This window comes from Manis pentadactyla, chromosome 19 (genome assembly GCF_030020395.1).
Source record: "Manis pentadactyla isolate mManPen7 chromosome 19, mManPen7.hap1, whole genome shotgun sequence".
NCBI classification, from domain to species: Eukaryota; Metazoa; Chordata; class Mammalia; order Pholidota; family Manidae; genus Manis; species Manis pentadactyla.
Window position 1 is genome coordinate 9,945,796 of NC_080037.1, and position 18,783 is coordinate 9,964,578.

General features: G+C 53.0%; 1 protein-coding gene and 1 long non-coding RNA gene across 8 annotated transcripts in view; one reads left to right on the plus strand and one right to left on the minus strand.

Annotated features, from left to right (window-relative positions):
* The window catches only part of MEF2D (myocyte enhancer factor 2D), a 32,376-nt gene extending 21,132 nt beyond the window's left edge, over positions 1-11,244 (plus strand). For 3 of the 6 annotated variants that reach the window (XM_036922539.2, XM_036922536.2, XM_036922535.2), the window contains 6 exons: positions 655-845; positions 1,347-1,367; positions 2,591-2,720; positions 6,147-6,378; positions 6,781-7,087; positions 7,406-11,244. In XM_036922539.2, coding sequence (XP_036778434.1) covers positions 655-845; positions 1,347-1,367; positions 2,591-2,720; positions 6,147-6,378; positions 6,781-7,087; positions 7,406-7,417 — 893 coding nt within the window. In that variant the 3' untranslated portion in view covers positions 7,418-11,244. The other 3 variants (XM_036922541.2, XM_036922540.2, XM_057495074.1) reach the window with 2 other exon arrangements.
* Positions 11,245-11,394: 150 nt separating this feature from the next.
* On the minus strand, positions 11,395-16,888 carry LOC130681694 (uncharacterized). Of its 2 annotated transcripts, XR_008994942.1 has the most exons (3): positions 15,524-16,888; positions 11,858-14,449; positions 11,395-11,613 (listed from the first exon to the last, which is right to left on the minus strand). It is a non-coding gene; the product is annotated as an uncharacterized LOC130681694 (long non-coding RNA). The 2 variants fall into 2 exon arrangements; XR_008994941.1 differs by lacking the exon at positions 11,395-11,613 and having other exon boundaries at positions 13,524-14,415.
* Positions 16,889-18,783: the final 1,895 nt, after the last annotated feature.

Consider the following 18,783-nt stretch of genomic DNA (forward strand, 5'->3'; position numbering starts at 1 on the left):
GTAGCAAATAGTTATTGTGTTTGTTATTATCTGTCTAACTATGGTGGTGACTGTGTTATCAGTCCCCCAGTGCCAGTAACAGCACCACCACTAGTGACCAGCTCATCTTCCCCAGAGCCGCAGGGATCTTGTCATCCAAATCTTGTGCTCATCCAAGTCACAGCATCTTCCACTCGTGTGGCAAAGGAGCGGTCTGAGTGCTTGTTTTGCCTTGGTGCCCAGAAGCCTCACAGGGGCCCACATTCCAGCCTTCCAGCCTGTCTCTAACCTGGGTTGTTGGGGGCCCAGAAGGTACTGGATTTCCTTTTTGGAGACCAAAAGGAGAAAAGGCAGGAGAGACTGGGCTGTAGAAGAACTTCGTGGCCATTGTGGTTTCCATTTCCTGTTCTTCCCACCAACCACAGGGCTCCTCCCACCCAGTCCATCACGCGTAACTTAGAGGCCCAGGGATGAGCCCAGTGATTTAGGAGTAGGGGGTATTCTCCCTTTACTCCCAAGATAGGGTGGTTTTAGGGAAAATCAGAGAGCTCAGCACCCACTCAAAGCCTCAGCTTAGCTTTGTGAGGTTCTAGGTGGCAGGAGTCCTGGCCGGGGACAGTTAACAGGGCTGGGGGTGGGCCCATGTTTTTCCTCTTACCCTCATCTCTTCTCCAGGGAATGGCTATGTCAGTGCTCGGGCTTCCCCTGGCCTCCTCCCCGTGGCCAATGGCAACAGCCTAAACAAGGTCATCCCTGCCAAGTCTCCGCCCCCGCCCACCCACAGCGCCCAGCTTGGAGCCCCCAGCCGCAAGCCCGACCTGAGGGTCATTACTTCCCAGGGAGGAAAGGGGTTAATGCATCACTTGGTGAGTGAGCATCTGGGCCAAGGGGCAGGGGCTGGGGAATGGGTGAGTGAGGAAGGAGAAAAGAGCTGACCTCTAGTAGGAGAGATGACGGTCAGCCAGTAGTTAGGACTTGCCTAGAGAGATCATGGAAGCATGTCTTCTCATGAGTTCCTTCTTCCCAGAGAGCCTTACAAAAGGTTGAAACACAGAAATATCAGCCTAGAGGGCAGTAAAAAACGGGTAGGAGGTGGGAGAGAAGGTTCTGTGATGAGGAAGAGGATGGGAGAGATTTGCCGTTACAGATGGGAGGACTAGGTTGTGAGGATTTCCTAACTGGTGGACATTGGGGTCTAGTACCTTCTGGAAATCAGGACAGTGGAGAGCTCTGTCCTTCTAGGATGGAGAGCCATCCTGCCTCTATGCAAAGAGGTAGATGGGCTGGCTGTGGGGGCAGGGGAATGATGGGGAGGAGGCCAGAGGCCAGAGACTGAATCTTCCCCTTGGTTTTATTTCTGCTCCCAGACTGAGGACCATTTAGATCTGGTAAGTGAGGCAATGAGATTTTTTTGCTGTGGCTTTGACTTCTGGGTGGGCTGGCATGGAGTGTGTGTGCCCTCGCCCTTTCATCTGTGTGTGTAGTGCGTGTTCTTTGTTTGGTTATTTGCTAGGAGCTGTGCTTAGTGCCAAGCGGGATGCAGAAATGAATGGGGCAGGGCTATGACGGGTTAGACTTGCATGTGTGTGAACCTGTGTGTACATAGCCGTCTTTATGTGATGTTGCATTCATGCACACACATGCCATGGTGTGGGCCAGCCCCAGGCCTTAAGGGCCCATCTGGATGTGCTCCAGGATGCCTGGATTAGGCCGTTGGACCACAGGCTGGCCCACACTTGCCCTCTGACCCTACTCAGTCCCATTGAGCATTCTCAGGACCCAGGATAAGGACCTCTTTAGGAGAGGTGCCAGCCAGACAATAACTTCGGTTTCCCAAGGGAAGCTGAGACCCAAGGCAAGCCCGGACTTGTCCTTGGTGGGAACCATCCCCTCTCCCCTCTGTCCCCTTGTGCTCAGTCCTGCACACGGCCCGCCTCACAGGCACTCAGAGGCATGCGCAGCCGCTCTTGCGTGCTCACACTTACATGCTCAACCTGAGCCATGAGTTGGGCAGGGGCTCCTCCCTTCCCAGCTCCCTGACGGGAGGCCAGAGAGGCTGGAAAAGGCAGGCAGACTTTGGCGGCCAACACCGCAGCAGTTTCGGCCCCAGCGTGGAGTTGGAATAAACAAGTGAGTCAGCGGCAGATGGAGCTGACAGCCCCACACACGTGTGTGCATACACGCAGGCACATGCCACACCAGGCCCCACGTTCCCCTCATAGATGCCAGCACGCTTCTACAGGGTGTGTGCTGCAGAGGGATGGACCGGGAGAGCAGCCCCAAAGGGACCAGCCAGGAGAGGAGTGTCTCTCCCTCCTCCCAGCCTGCCTGAGGAGGCTGCGCGTTGTTGGGGCTACAGAGCCAGCATACACGCCTTACTCTTTGCATGTGTGTAGGTGCGAATGGATTTGAGTGTGCATGTTTCTGCCCCTGGATCTCAGTGTCTCTGTGAAGGCCCCAGCATATGTTTGTGTATATGTAGGGGCCTCCATGCTGAGGCATCCCCACCTGAGCCCTGCAATGCAGGGACCGTAGCTGGGCCTTGAATGAAAGGCTAGGGCAAAGTAGCCCAACTGTTTGCCACCTCTTGACAGACAGTTTTTTCCTGCAGAACAATGCCCAGCGCCTGGGGGTCTCCCAGTCTACCCACTCACTCACCACCCCAGTGGTTTCTGTGGCAACGCCGAGTTTACTCAGCCAGGGCCTCCCCTTCTCTTCCATGCCCACCGCCTACAACACAGGTGAGTGTTCATGTGACATGTAGCTGGGTGCATTTGGCTTTGGGGCAAGGGAGGGAACATGAAATGCTCCCTGGGGTATGCCCCAATCTGAGGCAGGCCGTTGATTTGCACAATCCCCTACTTGATTAAGGTGGCCAGATTTAGCAAATAGAAACGCAGAATGCCCACTTAAATTTACATTCCAGATAAAACAATGAATAGTTTTTCAGTATGTCTCAAAGACATTTTTCTGCTAAAGTATGTCCCAAAGAACATATGCTAAACAGTTATTCATTGTTCTGTCTGAAATTCAGATTGAACTGGGTATTCCTTATTTTTAATATAAAACCTAATGGAAGAGGGAGGCCCTGTCCTTAGGGAGCCTCTGTCTGAGGAGGGGTCAGGCCAGAGGCGGGTTGAGCAGCTGATTCAGGCTGACCGTGGTGGGGGAGTGGGGAAGGGGACAAGGTCAGTTCAGCAAGGCTTCTTGGAGGAAAAGAACGAAGGAGTGAGGGAGGGAAGAGACAGGGAGGCAGAGGAGCCCAGAGAGGAGACATGGTCACAAAGAGTCATCCAGCGTCCTGGGAGAATGAGGCGGGGGTTCCGGAGCAGGGAAGAGGAGGAAGAGGAGGGTCCCTCGCCCTGACTTCGGCTTGGGATTAGAGTGGCAGGAGCGAGGAAGGGGGAGGGGGAGGGTTGGGGAGAGGTCTCTAAGTAGAAGAATTCAGACAGGACACCCCGTGCCCTCCCGTCCTGGGTCCCCAGGGCTGTCCTGGCCTGTGTCACCCACTCACACCTTCCCAGAAGCAGTCTGGGACACTCTCAGCCACCCTTGCCTGCTCTCCAGTCAGCTGTGTGAGGAAGGATTTTCCAGTGAGGAAATACCTTGTCACCTTGTTTCAGAGCATTTGTGTGGCTGGGAAGGAAGTCTGTTTCCCACCTAGGAGACCTGCCATCTCCCAGGTTCTGTCACCTATGAGTCGCTGTGTTAGAGCTCTTCTATGATGAGATGAGAGTAGACCAAAAACTTTCCCCCTTCCCACACCCCCCATTCCAGAGTTGAACCATGCTAGGTCTCAGACACCAGAACAAATACCCACAAAATCCCACCTGTGTGGAAATCCAGACTCCAGCCCTGTATGTAGGAAAGCCCCTTGGGGCAGGTAAGAGAGCTGCCTCAGGTTGAGGGGCCAGACTCTGGTGGCATGTGTGTCTGGGTCCAGATTTATCATCCAGGTATCATAAAGCCCCTGTGTTCTCCCATGCGTGTGCCCACTTCCAGGTTATTATGTCCTCAGGCAGCTTCAGAGAAGACCTGGGGCCCTGGGGCCGGGCTCCTCACCTGTAAAAGCTGTGGGTGGACAGGCAGCCAGGGCTCTCTGGGGCCTGACTAGCAAAGCTGGTCCCCTGAGGGTGGGCAGGGGTGGTTGGCAGAGGGCAGCGCTGAGCCCTTTTCAGGAGTCGGTGTTTTGGGGGAATCCCATGGTGGTGGTTTTCTGCCACCTTCTGGTCCTCCACCAGTCTTTGTGAAGCAGGAGGGAGATTAATGGGTATCAGTGAACCGGGACAGTTGCTGAGCAAGACCAGACTTTAGGCTCTATTTGTCAGTCTGGTATGAAGCAGATTCTGATGCCGGGCCTGCCCTTGGAGCCCTGCTGGAAAGTGGGTGAGCTTTTCTCATCTTCTCAGAAACCAGGGGCTCTAGTCCCACTTACTGCAGGAGTAATTAAGTAGACCTCAGTTTAAACAGCAGGTGCTTTCAGGCGACCCTCGGTATATAAACAAACCCCACAAGCACACTGCTGTTTAGTTGTTCACTGTTTACAGTCCTTGGTCCCAGCTCAAGTTTGGCTGGGGGGTGATCTGGCATGGTAATGTCAAAGGTGAGGGCAGGCCGGGCCCCCTGTTGACACTGGCTGCACAGGTCTGACTGTGGTCATTCTAGGAGCAGAGCGGGTTACCAGGTGGCCTGTGGGCTGTGCTCCTGTCTAGGAGGAATCAAGCCTGCTGGGAGCCAAGCCTCCAGATAGATAGACCAGGGGTGTGGGGACCAAGTGTGGGGCTGGGAGCCGAGCCTGTCCCAGTCGCTGGCTGAGGGAGGCTGGCCACGGCCCTGCACTGCTGAGGCTGACTTCTTTGTAAAATGAGGGCTGGAATTAGTTGGTACTAAGGATCCCTTTGTGCCCTTGCTGTGCTTTGTAAGTATGAGCATCTCAGTGCCCTGGCTAACGTTTTGAGACCAGAGGCAAGCATGGGCCGTATCTAGGGTGACATTTAAAGATACCTGAGGCCTGAGATCTTGCTCTGCCATTCACTTTCTCTGTGACCTGGGGCAAGTTCCTTAAACTTGAGGTTGCAGTTGCCTTATTTGTAAATTAGTAGTAACAACAGGTAAATCTTTTGAATATTTACTACCTGCCAGACATTGTTCTACGTGCCTTCTGTGTGTTAATTCACTCAGTCCTCACAGCAGCTGCATGATACAGGCCAGGTTATTGCCTTCAGTTTATAGGTAAACGAGTAAGCAGTGTGCCCAAGGTGACTTGACCTATAAGTGGAGGTAGCCAGGAAGTTTGGCCTTACTGTTCTGTTGCAGAGATAATACCGTCTTCCGTGCATGAAGACAGCTGACTGGAGCAGGTGACCCCTTGGGCAAGAGCATGAGGTGTAGTGTTGGGGTGACTGGGTGTTCTTGTGACCTCCCACTACCACAGTGCAGTTGTTCCTCAGGGAAGACATTTTCTAATCTGTCCTAAATAGGATGCAACCTGAAACATAACAGGGCTGTATAAATTGTGAAATGTTTCATGGTTCTGTTTGTTCTGTGACAATGCAAATATCACAGTTTCCTCGTGAAGATAGACATTTTAGCAACCATTAAGCACCACTTCACAGGGAAATCTGCCAGGACCTTGGCCAGTTGTGCCACAGACACGTTTCCCTCGAGGGTCCTCTGCAGGTCCTTGCGGGTGGCAGGCATGTGTCCTCTGTGTTTCCATGTGTGGGCACAGCAGCTTGAAGCCTTGCTGTGACTTATTTTATGTGGAGTCTTTAGGAGATGGGGACTTTGCAGCAGGTGGAGTGGTAGTTAGTAATTTGCCCCGATGGGCCATTCACCCAGCATTTTCCCTGCCTTCCCTCTATCCCAGAAAGGCATTTGAAGACTCCGTAGTTGAAGAGATGACAACTAGACATTTATTAGACCTTCCCTCCTTACTTTTTTCCCTTTCTTTTTTTAAATTGACATCCTAAGAGTGATACCTACACGTGATAAAAAAAAATGATTACGATTTGCGTTTCTTCGCTATGAATGCTGTCCTCACGGATTTGTATGGGTGTAGTGATGCCCACATCTGTCAGTAACGACTCCCCTCCCGCCGTGCCCGTCCTCCTGGGGACTGCTGTCTACTGCAGGCTCTCATCCTCGCTTTCCCCCACCCCCTGCAGAGTACCAGTTGACCAGTGCAGAGCTCTCCTCCTTGCCAGCCTTCAGTTCACCTGGGGGGCTGTCGCTAGGCAACGTCAGCGCCTGGCAGCAGCCGCAGCAGCCGCCCCAGCCGCAGCCTCCGCAGCCCCAGCCCCAGCCGCAGCCCCAGCCGCAGCCCCAGCCGCCCCAGCAGCAGCCCCAGCCGCCTCAGCAGCAGCCTCACCTGGTCCCCGTCCCTCTCAGCAATCTAATGTGAGTCCTCCCGGGATGCCGTGGGCGTGCCTAGGAAGGGCAGGGGGGTGGGCAGGAAGAGGAGGGTCCTCTAGAGAGCTGGGATCGTCTGTCGGTGGAGAGCCTGGGAGGCACTGAGTGACAGCCCCGGAGACCTACCCTGAGCCCTCCCCAGCCAGCCCCGGGGTGGAGGCGGGGCCCGGACTGCAGAGCGGGATGTGCGATCGAACTAACGTGACTTGTTTCCCTTCTTTCCCCTTCACGTGGCCCTGCCTCTCTGGCTGCCCACTTGTCTCGCCTTCCCCCCACCCCCATCTTCTCATTCTCTGTTCTCTCTCACTCTCTGTCTTGTGACTTCCCATCACCTTTTTGGCCACTCACCACCGCTGTGTCTGTTCCCCGGACCCCATCACCTGTCTCCAGCCCGGGCAGCCCCCTGCCCCACGTGGGTGCCGCCCTCACGGTCACCACCCACCCACACATCAGCATCAAGTCGGAACCAGTCTCCCCGAGCCGTGAGCGCAGCCCTGCGCCTCCCCCTCCAGCTGTGTTCCCAGCTGCCCGCCCTGAGCCTGGTGACGGTCTCAGCAGCCCAGCTGGGGGCTCCTATGAGTCGGGGGACCGGGATGACGGACGGGGGGACTTCGGGCCCACGCTGGGCCTGCTGCGCCCAGCCCCAGAGCCTGAGGCTGAGGGCTCAGCCGTGAAGAGGATGAGGCTCGACACCTGGGTACTGTAGCATCGCCCCCTCTGTCTGCCAGTGTCGGCTACACCCAGGGACTGCCCTGTATGCCCCCTACCCTGCCCCCCCAGACCTGTCTTATCTGTAACCTCAGAGGCCTTTGGCCAGCGAGCCCTCCCACCAGCCCATTTCGGGCAGCACCGGCCCGCTTTGATCCCCCCAGAGGTCCCTCTCTGCCTGCCCTCAGCGTCAGACCCTCCTCCCCTCGGAGCTGGCCCTGCCACTACGGGAAGAGGGGAGTGAGGGGCACACACCCCATAGCCTGGGCCACCCCCTCACCCCCTTCTCCATCTCCTCTCTTCACAGACATTAAAGTGACGATTCCCACTCCCCTCCTCTCAGCCTCCCTGATGAAGAGTTGACAATCTCACACCGCCCACCCCTCCCTGTCCTGGGCTCCTCCCGCTCGACCCCCACTTCCTTTCTTGTGCTCCATGTCCTGTTGACGGTTACATTGTGTATAATTATTATTATATTATTATTATTATTATATTTTTTTTAATTTGGATTCTCGCTTTGGAGAGAGGGATGCTCCCATCCCCTCTTTCTGCACCCCCCCGCCATTTTCACTGGCTGGGGGGGGGGGCTCTTTTTTGCGGGAAGGGGGGGACACTTTGCACGTTGTACACATATGCTGCAGGAGGGGGTGGGGGGCCCGATAGGCCTTTGGGAAAGGACAGGTGCCGAGCCCTGCATGCGGAGCCCTCCCACCCCATCCCCCAGATAGAGGGAAACAACCAAAAAAACTACCAAACAACAAAACCCCTTACAAAGACTGAAACCCCAAAGTCAGCTTGATGGGTAGGGTTGTGTTTCAGGGGAAAGTGAGGCAGAGGTTCTGAAACGGATCTCTGCTTCTGGACTGTTCCTGTGGCTGCAGGCACACAGGGCAGAATACCCAAGCCTGGCCCCCAAATGCCCCTGCATGCACACAACACATTCTCACTGATTCTTATGTGAGCTGCACCCCCAAGGAGATGGGAGGCTGGCCGAGCTTTTGGGCTGGGAAGGCTGCCTGGGAATCTGAGCTGGGGATAGGGTTTGAGGCAGGGGCCCCTCTGAAGCACATTTGGAGAGAAGGACAGAGCCATGAGGAGGGGCAGAAGGGCTGGGGTGAGGGGCGAATTGGGGCCCCCTCCCTTCCCCAGCATTTTCTCTAAGATATACAGTGCAATAGCTCACCACCCCTCAGTTGACACCAGCCCTGCAAAGCTGGCCACAAAGTGCAGGGAGAACTGGGGAGAGGGACTTGAGTGAGGTGGCTCAGCAGGAGATGGCCGTGGGGCACCCAGGGGTGCCTGAGGGCCCCAACTTTGGCACCGGGGGTGGGGGTGGGAGCGGGGACTTGCTCTTCCTTGCACGTACACATCCGCAGAGGAGTGGACATTGGGATGGCATGTGAGAGAGAGGGGACTGAGGGGTCCGCAGAGGGCCTGCCTCCCTCCCTTCCTCCTTGGCCCCTCTCCACGCCTCCTCCCAGCTCCTTCCCATCTTGACCCCACCTCCCTGCTCTTGGCGCCCTCATTGTCTTGCTACCTCCTGCCCCACCACCTCCAGGCCGAATCCCACTTTCCCTCTTGGCTACTGTAATTGTAAATAGCAACCTTTGGAAAACGTTAGCAGTGTAACAGTCCAGGAAACTGTTCTTTTTGTTGTTGTTGTATTGATATGAAATGAGATTCTATTTTTGTCAAAGTATATTGTAATAATAATGACTCAAACGGCCCGTACTGTACAGACAAGATTCTTCTGCTGTTGTTCTTGATCCCGCCCCGCCCCCTAGTCTGTCCCTCTCTGCTGACCCCCACCTTGGGGGCAGGCGAGGCAAGAGGTTCTGAGACCTCAGGCTGGATCACTGACAAACTGGAGGGGGCAGGCCCCCGGCCCGTGATCCCCCACCGCCCCCACCCTAAGGGCCCGGCCTGGGGCGCTGTGGGCAGGCAGACTGGGGTCCCCCCAACCTTCACAGAAGCCCAGCTCCTCTGCCCAGGTGCGCAGTGCTCCCTTGGAGTTTCGTCCTGGTGGGAACGTGGAGTTAGACAAGGCCCAGTTTGGTAGTAGGTGACTGTCTTTGCCCGCCTCTATGACCCAGCCGCATGCAGTATTCTGACACAACGCAGGGAAGGAACCAAAAGCAGGGGTACATGTGAGCACAGGTGTGGTGTATGTGCTTACCAGGGCATCTGGTATTCATGTGTCTGAGTGTACCTTATATTTATGTGCGTGTGTGTGGTTGCCTGGGCGTACCTTTGGGCATCTCTGAAGCCCATCTGGGCATACCCGTGAATCTGTGACTGGAGCTCTGAGGGCATGTGTGTGTGTGTGCATGCGCATGTGCGTGCACCCCTGTGCACACGGGCGAGTGTGCCTGGGGGTGTGTGTTTACAGAGGAATAGGTGGCTCTTGCTGCCACGCAGCCTTGGCTTCCAGCTCTGTGACCCTCCTTCCCTGCTCCTTCACCTTTTCTCACCCCAGCTCGGGGATGTTTGTAACACCGCAGCTGGGGCTCTGGCAGTTGTCCATCTTTGCTTCTACCCACAGCCCTACCTCTCTTGGGGCTCCAGGCACAATTGTCCACCCAGTCTTAACACTTCCCACACAGCTCCCTTTCATGGGGTACCCTCTTCCTCCCCAACCAGTCCTGCTTTCAGGGTGACACTCAACCCCCTCTTCCTCTCTGAACCTTTGCCTTGCCTGGGCAGCAGTCCTTACAGCTTTGCCCCTCCCGCTGACTGGGCACATAGCATGTCGTGTTCCTGCAGGTTCCTAGAGGGGTTTCAGGAATCCATGAGACTTGATCAGGGCCTTGAAAGCAGCCAGGGTGTAGTCTTGAGCATGTGTGCAGCCCCAGAGCCTTGCCCAGTGCCTGGCACATAGTTGGCGCTCAGTAAATGTTGAATGGGTGAATGACAGGTGCTCAATAAATGTGGAACGACTGGCCTTCCCTTCTCAGGCTATTCCTGCCATCAGTCTGCCCACCTTTCCAGGCTGGGCTTGGCCACCATTAAACATGGGGTGGGGGTGAGGGCCCCATGCAGTTCACGGTGCAATATTCACCAGTTTTGCCCTCTGCCTTGTAATGGCAAACCTGGCTTTTGATTACCATGTGCGGATGTGTGTGTCCTTTCTTCTCCATCCCTGGGGGCAGGGGCTGGTCTCTGAATGAATATGTGATACTTCTGCAATTCAGTATCCCAAGGTTTCTCCTGGGGGTAGGGGTTCCTGGCTGGCCAGACGGATGGGTCCCTGGGAACCCAGACCTTGAGTGGGGACTTCTTTTCTTCTTCCTTTCACAAGCCAAATTTGCCTCCACCCACTCCTTCCTCAGAAGAACTGGGCATTTGCCAAAGTAATCACTGGAGTCATCCACTGCCCCTCCCCTCCCCAGGTTTCCCACAGCTTTCAGGGACAGGGGGCGAGAGGACCCCCTCCCATGCCCCAGTGGAACACACCGTTTCCCCTCTCCCCAGCAGTGCACTCAGTGCAGCCAGACAGACCCCTGACCCTTACCCAGCCCTCCCCATCTTGGACAGGAAGGAAGTAATGCACCTTCTCTTGCTGATTATTTATTTGTTTGGAGAGACAGAAATGATGTAAAAGTGTATCTAGAAATATCTATATCTATATATTTTTAACTGACTCTGGAATCCCCTGGGGTAGGGTAGGGGCGAATTTAGGCTTTCACGGAGGGGAGGAGGCCAGAGCCTGGGAACTCCTCACCCTCCCCTCCACCACCTCTCTTGGCCCGCTAAGCAGTTGGTAGAAGGAGTGGGATTTGTATGGGGGGAGGGGGTTTGGACTGTTACATGGAGAATCTGGATTCTCTGTCTTCCCCATTCAAGTCCCAGACAGGGGGAGCAGGGCGGGGGGGGGTAGGCCATAGAGGTGCCCCACCCCCAAACCTGACAATCACCCACACTCCTGGGGCTCCTCCTGGGTCCTGGGCAGGGCGAGTCCAAGTGTGTGGCAGTTGATTTGTTTTCAATATTTCTTTTCGTGCTGTATGGTGATGCTTTCTTAGTATTCTACACAATAAGAAAAGACAAAGTCCTCGAGATTCTTATGAGTTTTGTTTGAAAACTCTTTCACTATATTTGTTGTAAAGAGGTTTACTATTAAAAGAAAAAGAATACACGTTTCTGATACTTTGGCTTGGGTTCTGGTTTCTTTGGTGCGGTCGGCTGAGGACGGGATGGAAGGATTATGTGGCCCTGCCGGGGCCAGAGGCCAGAGTGTCGCCTCAACAGGAAGGAATGGCGGTTAGCCTGTGGGGTGGGCACTTAAAGGTGTCTGAGGTGGAGTTACCAGGTGAAAATTTCCTCCAGGTGCACAATCGGAAGCAGGGGCAGCCCCAGGATCAGGGAGGGCTATCGGGCTAGAAGCCATAGGAGGGATCCTAGGACATAAGAAAAACATACCTGCCAAGTCAGGAATAGGATGGTGTGTGGTGGTGGGAGCAGCGTGGTACAGGGCCTTCTGCTGCGGGAAACTTCCACGGCCAATCTCCTCAGGCCCTATTAGGCACAGATGGATTCCGCCTTCATAGCCCCGCAGTTTACTCCAGCAGGGGCGGCTGCCCTCCCCTCCCCCTTGAAGTGCTGTAACAGTGCCAGGGAGCCTCCTCCTGCTCTCCTCACTTATTCGAAAGGGCCCCCCAACCTTGTCCCTTCGGCTCTTACTCCCACCTCCCCACACCCTCACACCTGTACGCTGGGCCAATGCAGGGACTGTGGACGAAGTGCATAGGGCCTGGCTCACCACTAACAGGGTTTCAGCCACTCCTGTCTCCAGCCCATGCCGGGTGCTGTGGAGGCAAAGATGGAGTGAAGCAGGCTCACATGCATGTGCCACAGAGGCCTTCGCTGCATGGCGAATGCTGTGGTCCCGGCACATGCAGGCTGCAGCAAGGGCGCTTGGGAGTCAGGCGCCATAGAATGTCTTCATGTCTTGGGTTCCTCATCTGTAAAATGTGATCAGGACCAGTCCTGCCTCCTTCCTAGGCTCATTGCAGACTTCACCTCACAGATTAAAGATGAGCTTGGCAGCAAGGGTTTAAGAAGACACTAACCTCCAGATGAGGCTCCCCTGCTGGTGCCTGGGCAGCAGCTTCTCAGCTGGTCTCCAGTTACCCAATCTGGTCCTCATGCCCTTATGCAAGCCTCTGTCACGGTGAGTCATGTTTGGTACATATGACCAATAAAATAGGGCAAAAGTGATGGTATTCGACTTCTGAGGTGAAGTCCTGGCTTCCACCTCTCTCATCATTTGCCCTGGGGGAAGCAGATGCCTTGCCAAGACACTGAAGCAGCTCTGTGGAGAGGCCTGGGACAACTGAGGCCTCCCATCAGCCTGTTGAATGAGGTCCTCCTCTCTTCTGTCCTTAGGAGTCTCTGAGCTTCCTGACACATTGCTACAGTTGAGAACCCACTGATGTGACGTACGTTCTGCTCACCTATGCCCATGAGGTGACCAGAACAGCCCTGACCTAACACGCAAATCCTAAGCAAAGCCTCTCTCTTTGTACCTCTCCTATCAGTTCCTCAGACTGTTTGGCCTGCCCCTCCTTCTCTGTAGGCACCGCCCCCTGATGTCCTGAGTTCAGGCAGTACTACTGTCCACAAATATCTCGTTCTCTTCCCCTTCCTGGACACACAGAAGACTGTTTTCCAGTCACTCTAGTCAACCAAGGTTACTGGACTTGTTCTGGCCGAGACTGTAATGGCAAGTAATGTGTGTGACTTCGGATATCAAGCTGGGACATGATTTCCAAGTGCTCTTCCCCTACTGTAGGAACTGTGGAAGTACATCAGAGCAGCCTGGATTGCTCAGCTGCCTTAAGGTGGTGTCCAGCACCACAGTGGACTTTGTGTGAACAGAAAATAAATGTGTTAAGCCACACAGATTTCAGTATTGTGTCTGCAATCTAACCTATCCTATCCTGACCGAAGGAGTATCCATTCACACTTGGACAACCCTGAAGCCCCATTTACTGCATACTCCTTGTGGTGAGATACAAAGAGCTCTGCACTTGGCACAGTCCAGAACTGGTTCAACTCCTAGTTCTGCCACACCAGTTGTGTGGCCGTGGAATTGGAGTTGCAGAGCCACAATCTTGCTGAGTCACTGTTTCATCAACTGTGATGGAGCGATTAGAGCTGCCTGTTCCCTCACCCCAGCCTCCTGTCCTCCAGTCCGCCCTCCCATCCTTGGCACAGCTCTGGTCATCTTAACACCTCAAGGACTGCCCACTGTATAAAGCCCAAACTTCTTGGCTTTTTATGCCCAGGGCCTTCAAAGAGCCAACACACTCTTTTCCAGGCTTAGCCCATGCACCCCTGCTGTGCATCACTTGGACTCTGAGGCTGACCAGGAAGCCCAGTTCCTTAACAGGTCCTTCATGCCATTCTTGTCTAAAATGCAACGGACATGTACTAAGCACCTACTTTGTGTGAAACCCTTTATTAGGCACTGGAGATTTAGAGAGGAATGGTACATCTATCTGCTTTTAGGCAACTCAGTTTGTTGGGGAGCCAAGTGAACCAACAGTTAACACTTGAGTCAGCAGCCTGTGTTAAATATCTCATAGAAAGGATATGAGTGGGCTGTGGGATCAAAGGTGAGGCACGCCCAAATCCAAGCCAGTAGAGACCAGCGGAGGCTTCTTGGAGGAGGTGTTTGAGCTGGATTTAAAGATATGGGAGTTTCCTGGGCAAATGAGGACAGGGAAGGCATTTCTGTTATCAGGAATAGCATGTAAGGTGTGGAGAGAACAGTGCATTTAGGAAATCTAATACTATGGTTCAGGTCAAAGGAATATCAGATAAAGTTGAAGAGGTACAGAGAAGCCTCATTGTGAAGGGCATTGCTGCTTTGGACTTTATTCTGCATAAGATCTTTTGTTGTCAAAAGATTTTAAGTAGAGGAGGGACTTGATCAGATTTGCATTTCAGAAAGCTATCAGTGCCCGTACCCTCTGACAGTAATGGGGAGAACCAGGTGTAAGAATGCAGAATTGAGTCCCAATGGGGATCATTTACAAATGAGAGAATGAGGTTAGTAGATATTTAACGGGTGGAATAACAGAAATTGGAAATTGCCTGGTGAAGGTAGAAGCAGAAGGAATGGGAGGAGGGTTGATGACTCCCCAAACTTGTGCTTGGACTAGTGACTGGCAGTGGCTCCAGTGTCACCAGGTATGTCGGGAAGAGATGAGTTTCATTTCAGACGAACTGAGTTGGAGGTGTACATGGTATTGATAGATGGTCATCCTGTTTGGACCAGCAGGGTGCAGTCACCTCGTGAGTAGGGAGGTTTTTCTGAAGACAAGAAACCATTCATGGTGCAGGTTACCTATGAAGAAGTTGTCATCAGGACAATGGGAACTCTGAGGACCATAGAGGAGGGCTGGTGGGCCAGGCAAGAAGAGACTCAGAGGGTGCCAAGCTGCATATGGGCAGTGGTGGTGTGGAGATCAGATGAACCAGGGATGTAATTCCTATCTGTGATCTCTTAACTTCACTGAAGTCTCCCCTGACTCACTAATCTTGTGCTTAACCTTGAACAAGGGCAAGTTCATTTGTGCATTCTTTGGGGCATCAAAGTGGGTGTGAGTACTTTACTCTCCAGGACTAACTACAGGGTTAGGCGTGAGTACGGGAGCCACCGGAAGATCTGGTTCTAAAGGCCCAACTGCTTCTTCATAGGTTCACCCAGTACAACCTGAGAGGTTGTTGGTTTTATTTTGATAGGGGAAGATGACATTTCTTTACTAGGTTCCTGAAGGATATGTGGGAGGAACCAGTTGGTAGATGGCTGGCTGGATGAAGCTGGGGCTCAGGGCAAGACCTAGGGCGGGAACAAGAGTAGATTTTCAAGACGTCAGCCTAAAGAATTACATCCTCTCCAGGCCTGTGACTTTGTGTGTAAACTGGTTTGCTGTGGGATTTAAGTGCGTGATACAGATTAAGTCACTTAAAACCATTGCCAACCCATAATAAGCACTCAGTAAGTGTTACTATTTCTTACTGCTACTTTTCAAAGACATGAAAGTAGATGAGTTTACTTGGGTAAGTCCTATGGGCAAAAAACACTTCATACCCCTATTTCTACCTTTGAAACCTTCCCTGTCATTGCAGATTTCACTCCTACAGCTTTCTCCTCATAAAACTTTTCCTGATTTCCCCTGTTCTACTCAGCTGGCTGTGATATCCTGCTCTAAGAGGTGTCTTAGGCACCTACCTCATTTTAACCAAAAGTGTAGGTCCTAGTATCTATTTTCTCTACACCACTGGATTTAAGTGCCTTAAAAAAATGCACTGCCTTACCCATTTTTGTGTCTGGCTCAGTGCCTGGTACACAGTATGTGTTCAGTCAGACTAAAATAAGAAAACGCATGTGAAAGTGCACTTTATATAAACTACAAACCTGAAGGATTTTTTTCCTCATGGGCATGGTGGCCTTTCTGCAGCTTCTTTCCAACTCCAGGACCAGCCCCTGAAGGAGCGCTACATGCAGTGGTGTTGAGAAGCCGGTGCGCGTTCGTTTCCTAGGTTTAGCTGTTGGTCCACTGAAGAATTAGCACCCACGAGGCTCATACTCCCCAAGAGATGGATCTTGGGAGGCAGGAAGCGAAGGGTGGTATCTGATTGTTCCAGCCAAGGAGGCCAGGCCAGTTCCCTGTAGCTCATGTTCTTCTGACTCACTCTTCAGTCCCATGGGCTGAGTAACTTTTCCAGCCTTGTGATTGTGGAAACTTGTTTCAGGAACAGCCAGCGGATGTGAAAGGGCGACCCCACCCCAGGCCTCAAAGTGGCTCCTACTGGAGCCAATACAGACTGCTTGTTTCTGTTTGCAGAGTTAAATCATTTTGTGTCCCTGCTCGCTTAAGGGGCACTTTGAGTCCGCTGCCCTATTTCACAGTTGGTAAACCCAAGCCCTAGAAGGAAGAGGTGGCTCTCAGGTTCTTTCCACAGGGACTCAGAGTTCCCTGCTAGGTCTAGTTCAGATCAGTCTGGGGGCCCAGGATTCATTGCTTCCTGTTGGTTTGATTTGCAGAAGGCGCTATCTCCCCCTCAAGTCCGGCTGGGAGGGAGCTTTGTACTTGTTCCCACGTACTTACAGCTCTTAAGCCTCGCTTCGGGCAGTTCGGTCTCTCGAGAAGTGTGGTCCCCACCTAAGCAGCGTGGCTGCCCAGAGTCACTCCTATTTATTGCGCATCAGCCGCCACGTGCCCAATAAAAGCTGGTGACGAAGCCGCGGGTCCGAGGGGGCAAGCGGAGAGCCGGCCTACCGGGAAGTCGCGCGCTCGCCAAGCTCCGCCCTCACGTGACCGCGGCGCCGGTCCGCGCCCGTCACTACCCTGCCCTGGGAGACGAGGTTGGCGCCGACGCCGTGGCGCCCGGTCTCCGCGCCAGAGCCAGGCGGGGACGACCGAATGGCTCAGGGTTCGGGGAGAGAAATCTCCATCTAAGGCGAAGGGGAGGAAGGGAGGCCAAAAGCAATAAAGGCACTTGGTTAATCTGCCTCTTTAGACTATAAACTCTCATGGAGGCAGAGATGTCCATTCCAAAACCTCGGTGTCTGACACACACAGTAGGTGTTCCATAAATGGCTGATTGGCAACTGCCCCTTGGACACTGCAGAAAGTGCCCTTTACATCGGTCTCCTTACTCCCTCATCCACCCTCCCCTCTATGACATGGCAAATAAAGCAGCAGTCGTTCGGCAGCAGGTGAGCCGACACTTCCGAGCCTACTGCCATAGCGCAAAACACACTCCTCAACCAGTTTGTCCCCGCGGCGGTGGGTGTGGACGAAGACTCAAATCCGCTCCTAGGGCACCCCCACCATTGGGCGGGACGTGGACCTTGAGGCTTCACTTCATTGGCTGTTCGAATGACAGATGGGATCATCAACCAACCGTAGCATGGAAAATACGCATGCGTACAGAAAAGATCGAGTCCCTATATGGGATAAAACCGAGCGGAGCGAACCAAGTTTGGCTAGGTCTCACCCGAGCCTGGAGGAGGAGGTGCGCACGCGTACACGTAACCGCCTCTCCCTTCCAGCGCAACGTGAGGGGGCGATAGCGCCCTCTGGCCTCCTGGCCGTTTCCCGAGCGCTCCTCTTCCGTCAGCGCCGCCGCCCTCCCTGCGGCTGTGAGAGCCCAAGAGAAAGCCAGAATCTCGGTGCCTGCCTTCGGCGGCAGCACGACCATACCCAAATACAGCCAGGGAGCCGGTGGTCCGGCTCTGTGTGCAGAGGCCGCTCTGGAAGCTGTAGGCCAACGGTAACGTGAATATTAATGTGAGGACGAGGCCTCGCTGTTTACTGAGCTTTATATCCATTACCTCACGAGTTCCTCATAAATACCTCTCCACTTGGGTTAAAGAAGCGGAGGCTCAGGGAGGCGAAGGGACGAGACCTAGGACACTGCCTGTGAGGGGGAAGCCGGGACCGGACCCCGGGCCGCCCAAGTCCCCACTCAGTGCTCTTCTACCGTGATAAGCGCCTCTCTGCTCTCCGAGGAGCTTATGGTCTAGGCGAGGTGATGACACTTAAGATACAGGAAAAGTGAAGGTACAGTTTCAACCCATTTTGTTATATAGACGATGAGTGCTTAGAGGCGTTCTGAGCGGGAAAGATCCCTTTGTGCCCTTGTGATCTGAAAAGGTGGCGTGAATAAGATGAACATTCAAAGTATAACTGGATTGGATTGGATAAATGGTAGGAACATATTATAGAATGAAAAAGGAAATCCCAGAACGCTACAGACATTTGAAACTATTTTTATAAGTTTCAAAAACATACAGAATTAAACAGTATTGTTTAAGTATATATGATAAAACGTTTTAAAAAGCAGAAGAGTGATACACGCAAAATTCATTAGTGTTTATCTTGGAGAGAGACTGGGAATAGGATGGGAAGACCCAGGTGGATGCTATTGGTAGTGTTCTAGGTACTGGGTTAAATGGTAGATTTATGGGTATTTCATTCTATTTTCTTTATAATACACACATACAGCAATGATGCTTTTGTAAATATAAAATAGAATTCATAAGATGATAGTGGAGTCACCTCTCCCCTTCGCCCCAAAAAAGTTTTACATGGTTGGAGAGAGGGGAGAAAGCCTTACCTGTAGTATATTTGTTTCCAGAGCATTTCTACACATTTTATCAGTTGATCCTAAGGAACAGCCCTTTAAGATATTATCTCCATATTAAAGACGAAGAAACACCACTGAAAATTATTTAAGGCCAGTGAACAAAGATAGGAAAGGTGGGAATGCAGAAGGCCAGTGGGGAGTCCTGGGCAGCTTAATCTCCAGAGCACCAAGTGCTCTACCTGGAACAGAGAACATGCTCAGTAAACACTTGAGTTGGGTGAGTGATTGACGTTTCTAATTACTTGAGTGTCTAGTGGTGAAACAAGCTGCCTTCAGAGTAGAGTACCCTGTACAGTAGCGGGCTGACTATTGTCAGGATCAGGAACACTATAGAAGCGATTCTCTCTCTGGGTGAGTGCTCGATATAGATAACCTCTAAGATTCTTTTCAACTCTTAAGTTTCTATTCATTTATCAGAGGCTGCAGACAAAACCGTATTAATAAGATTCTCTACTAGGGTGGTAGATGTAGTCACCAAAGAAAGGCCTGGATGAAAGAGACATTTTGAAGAACAAGTAAATA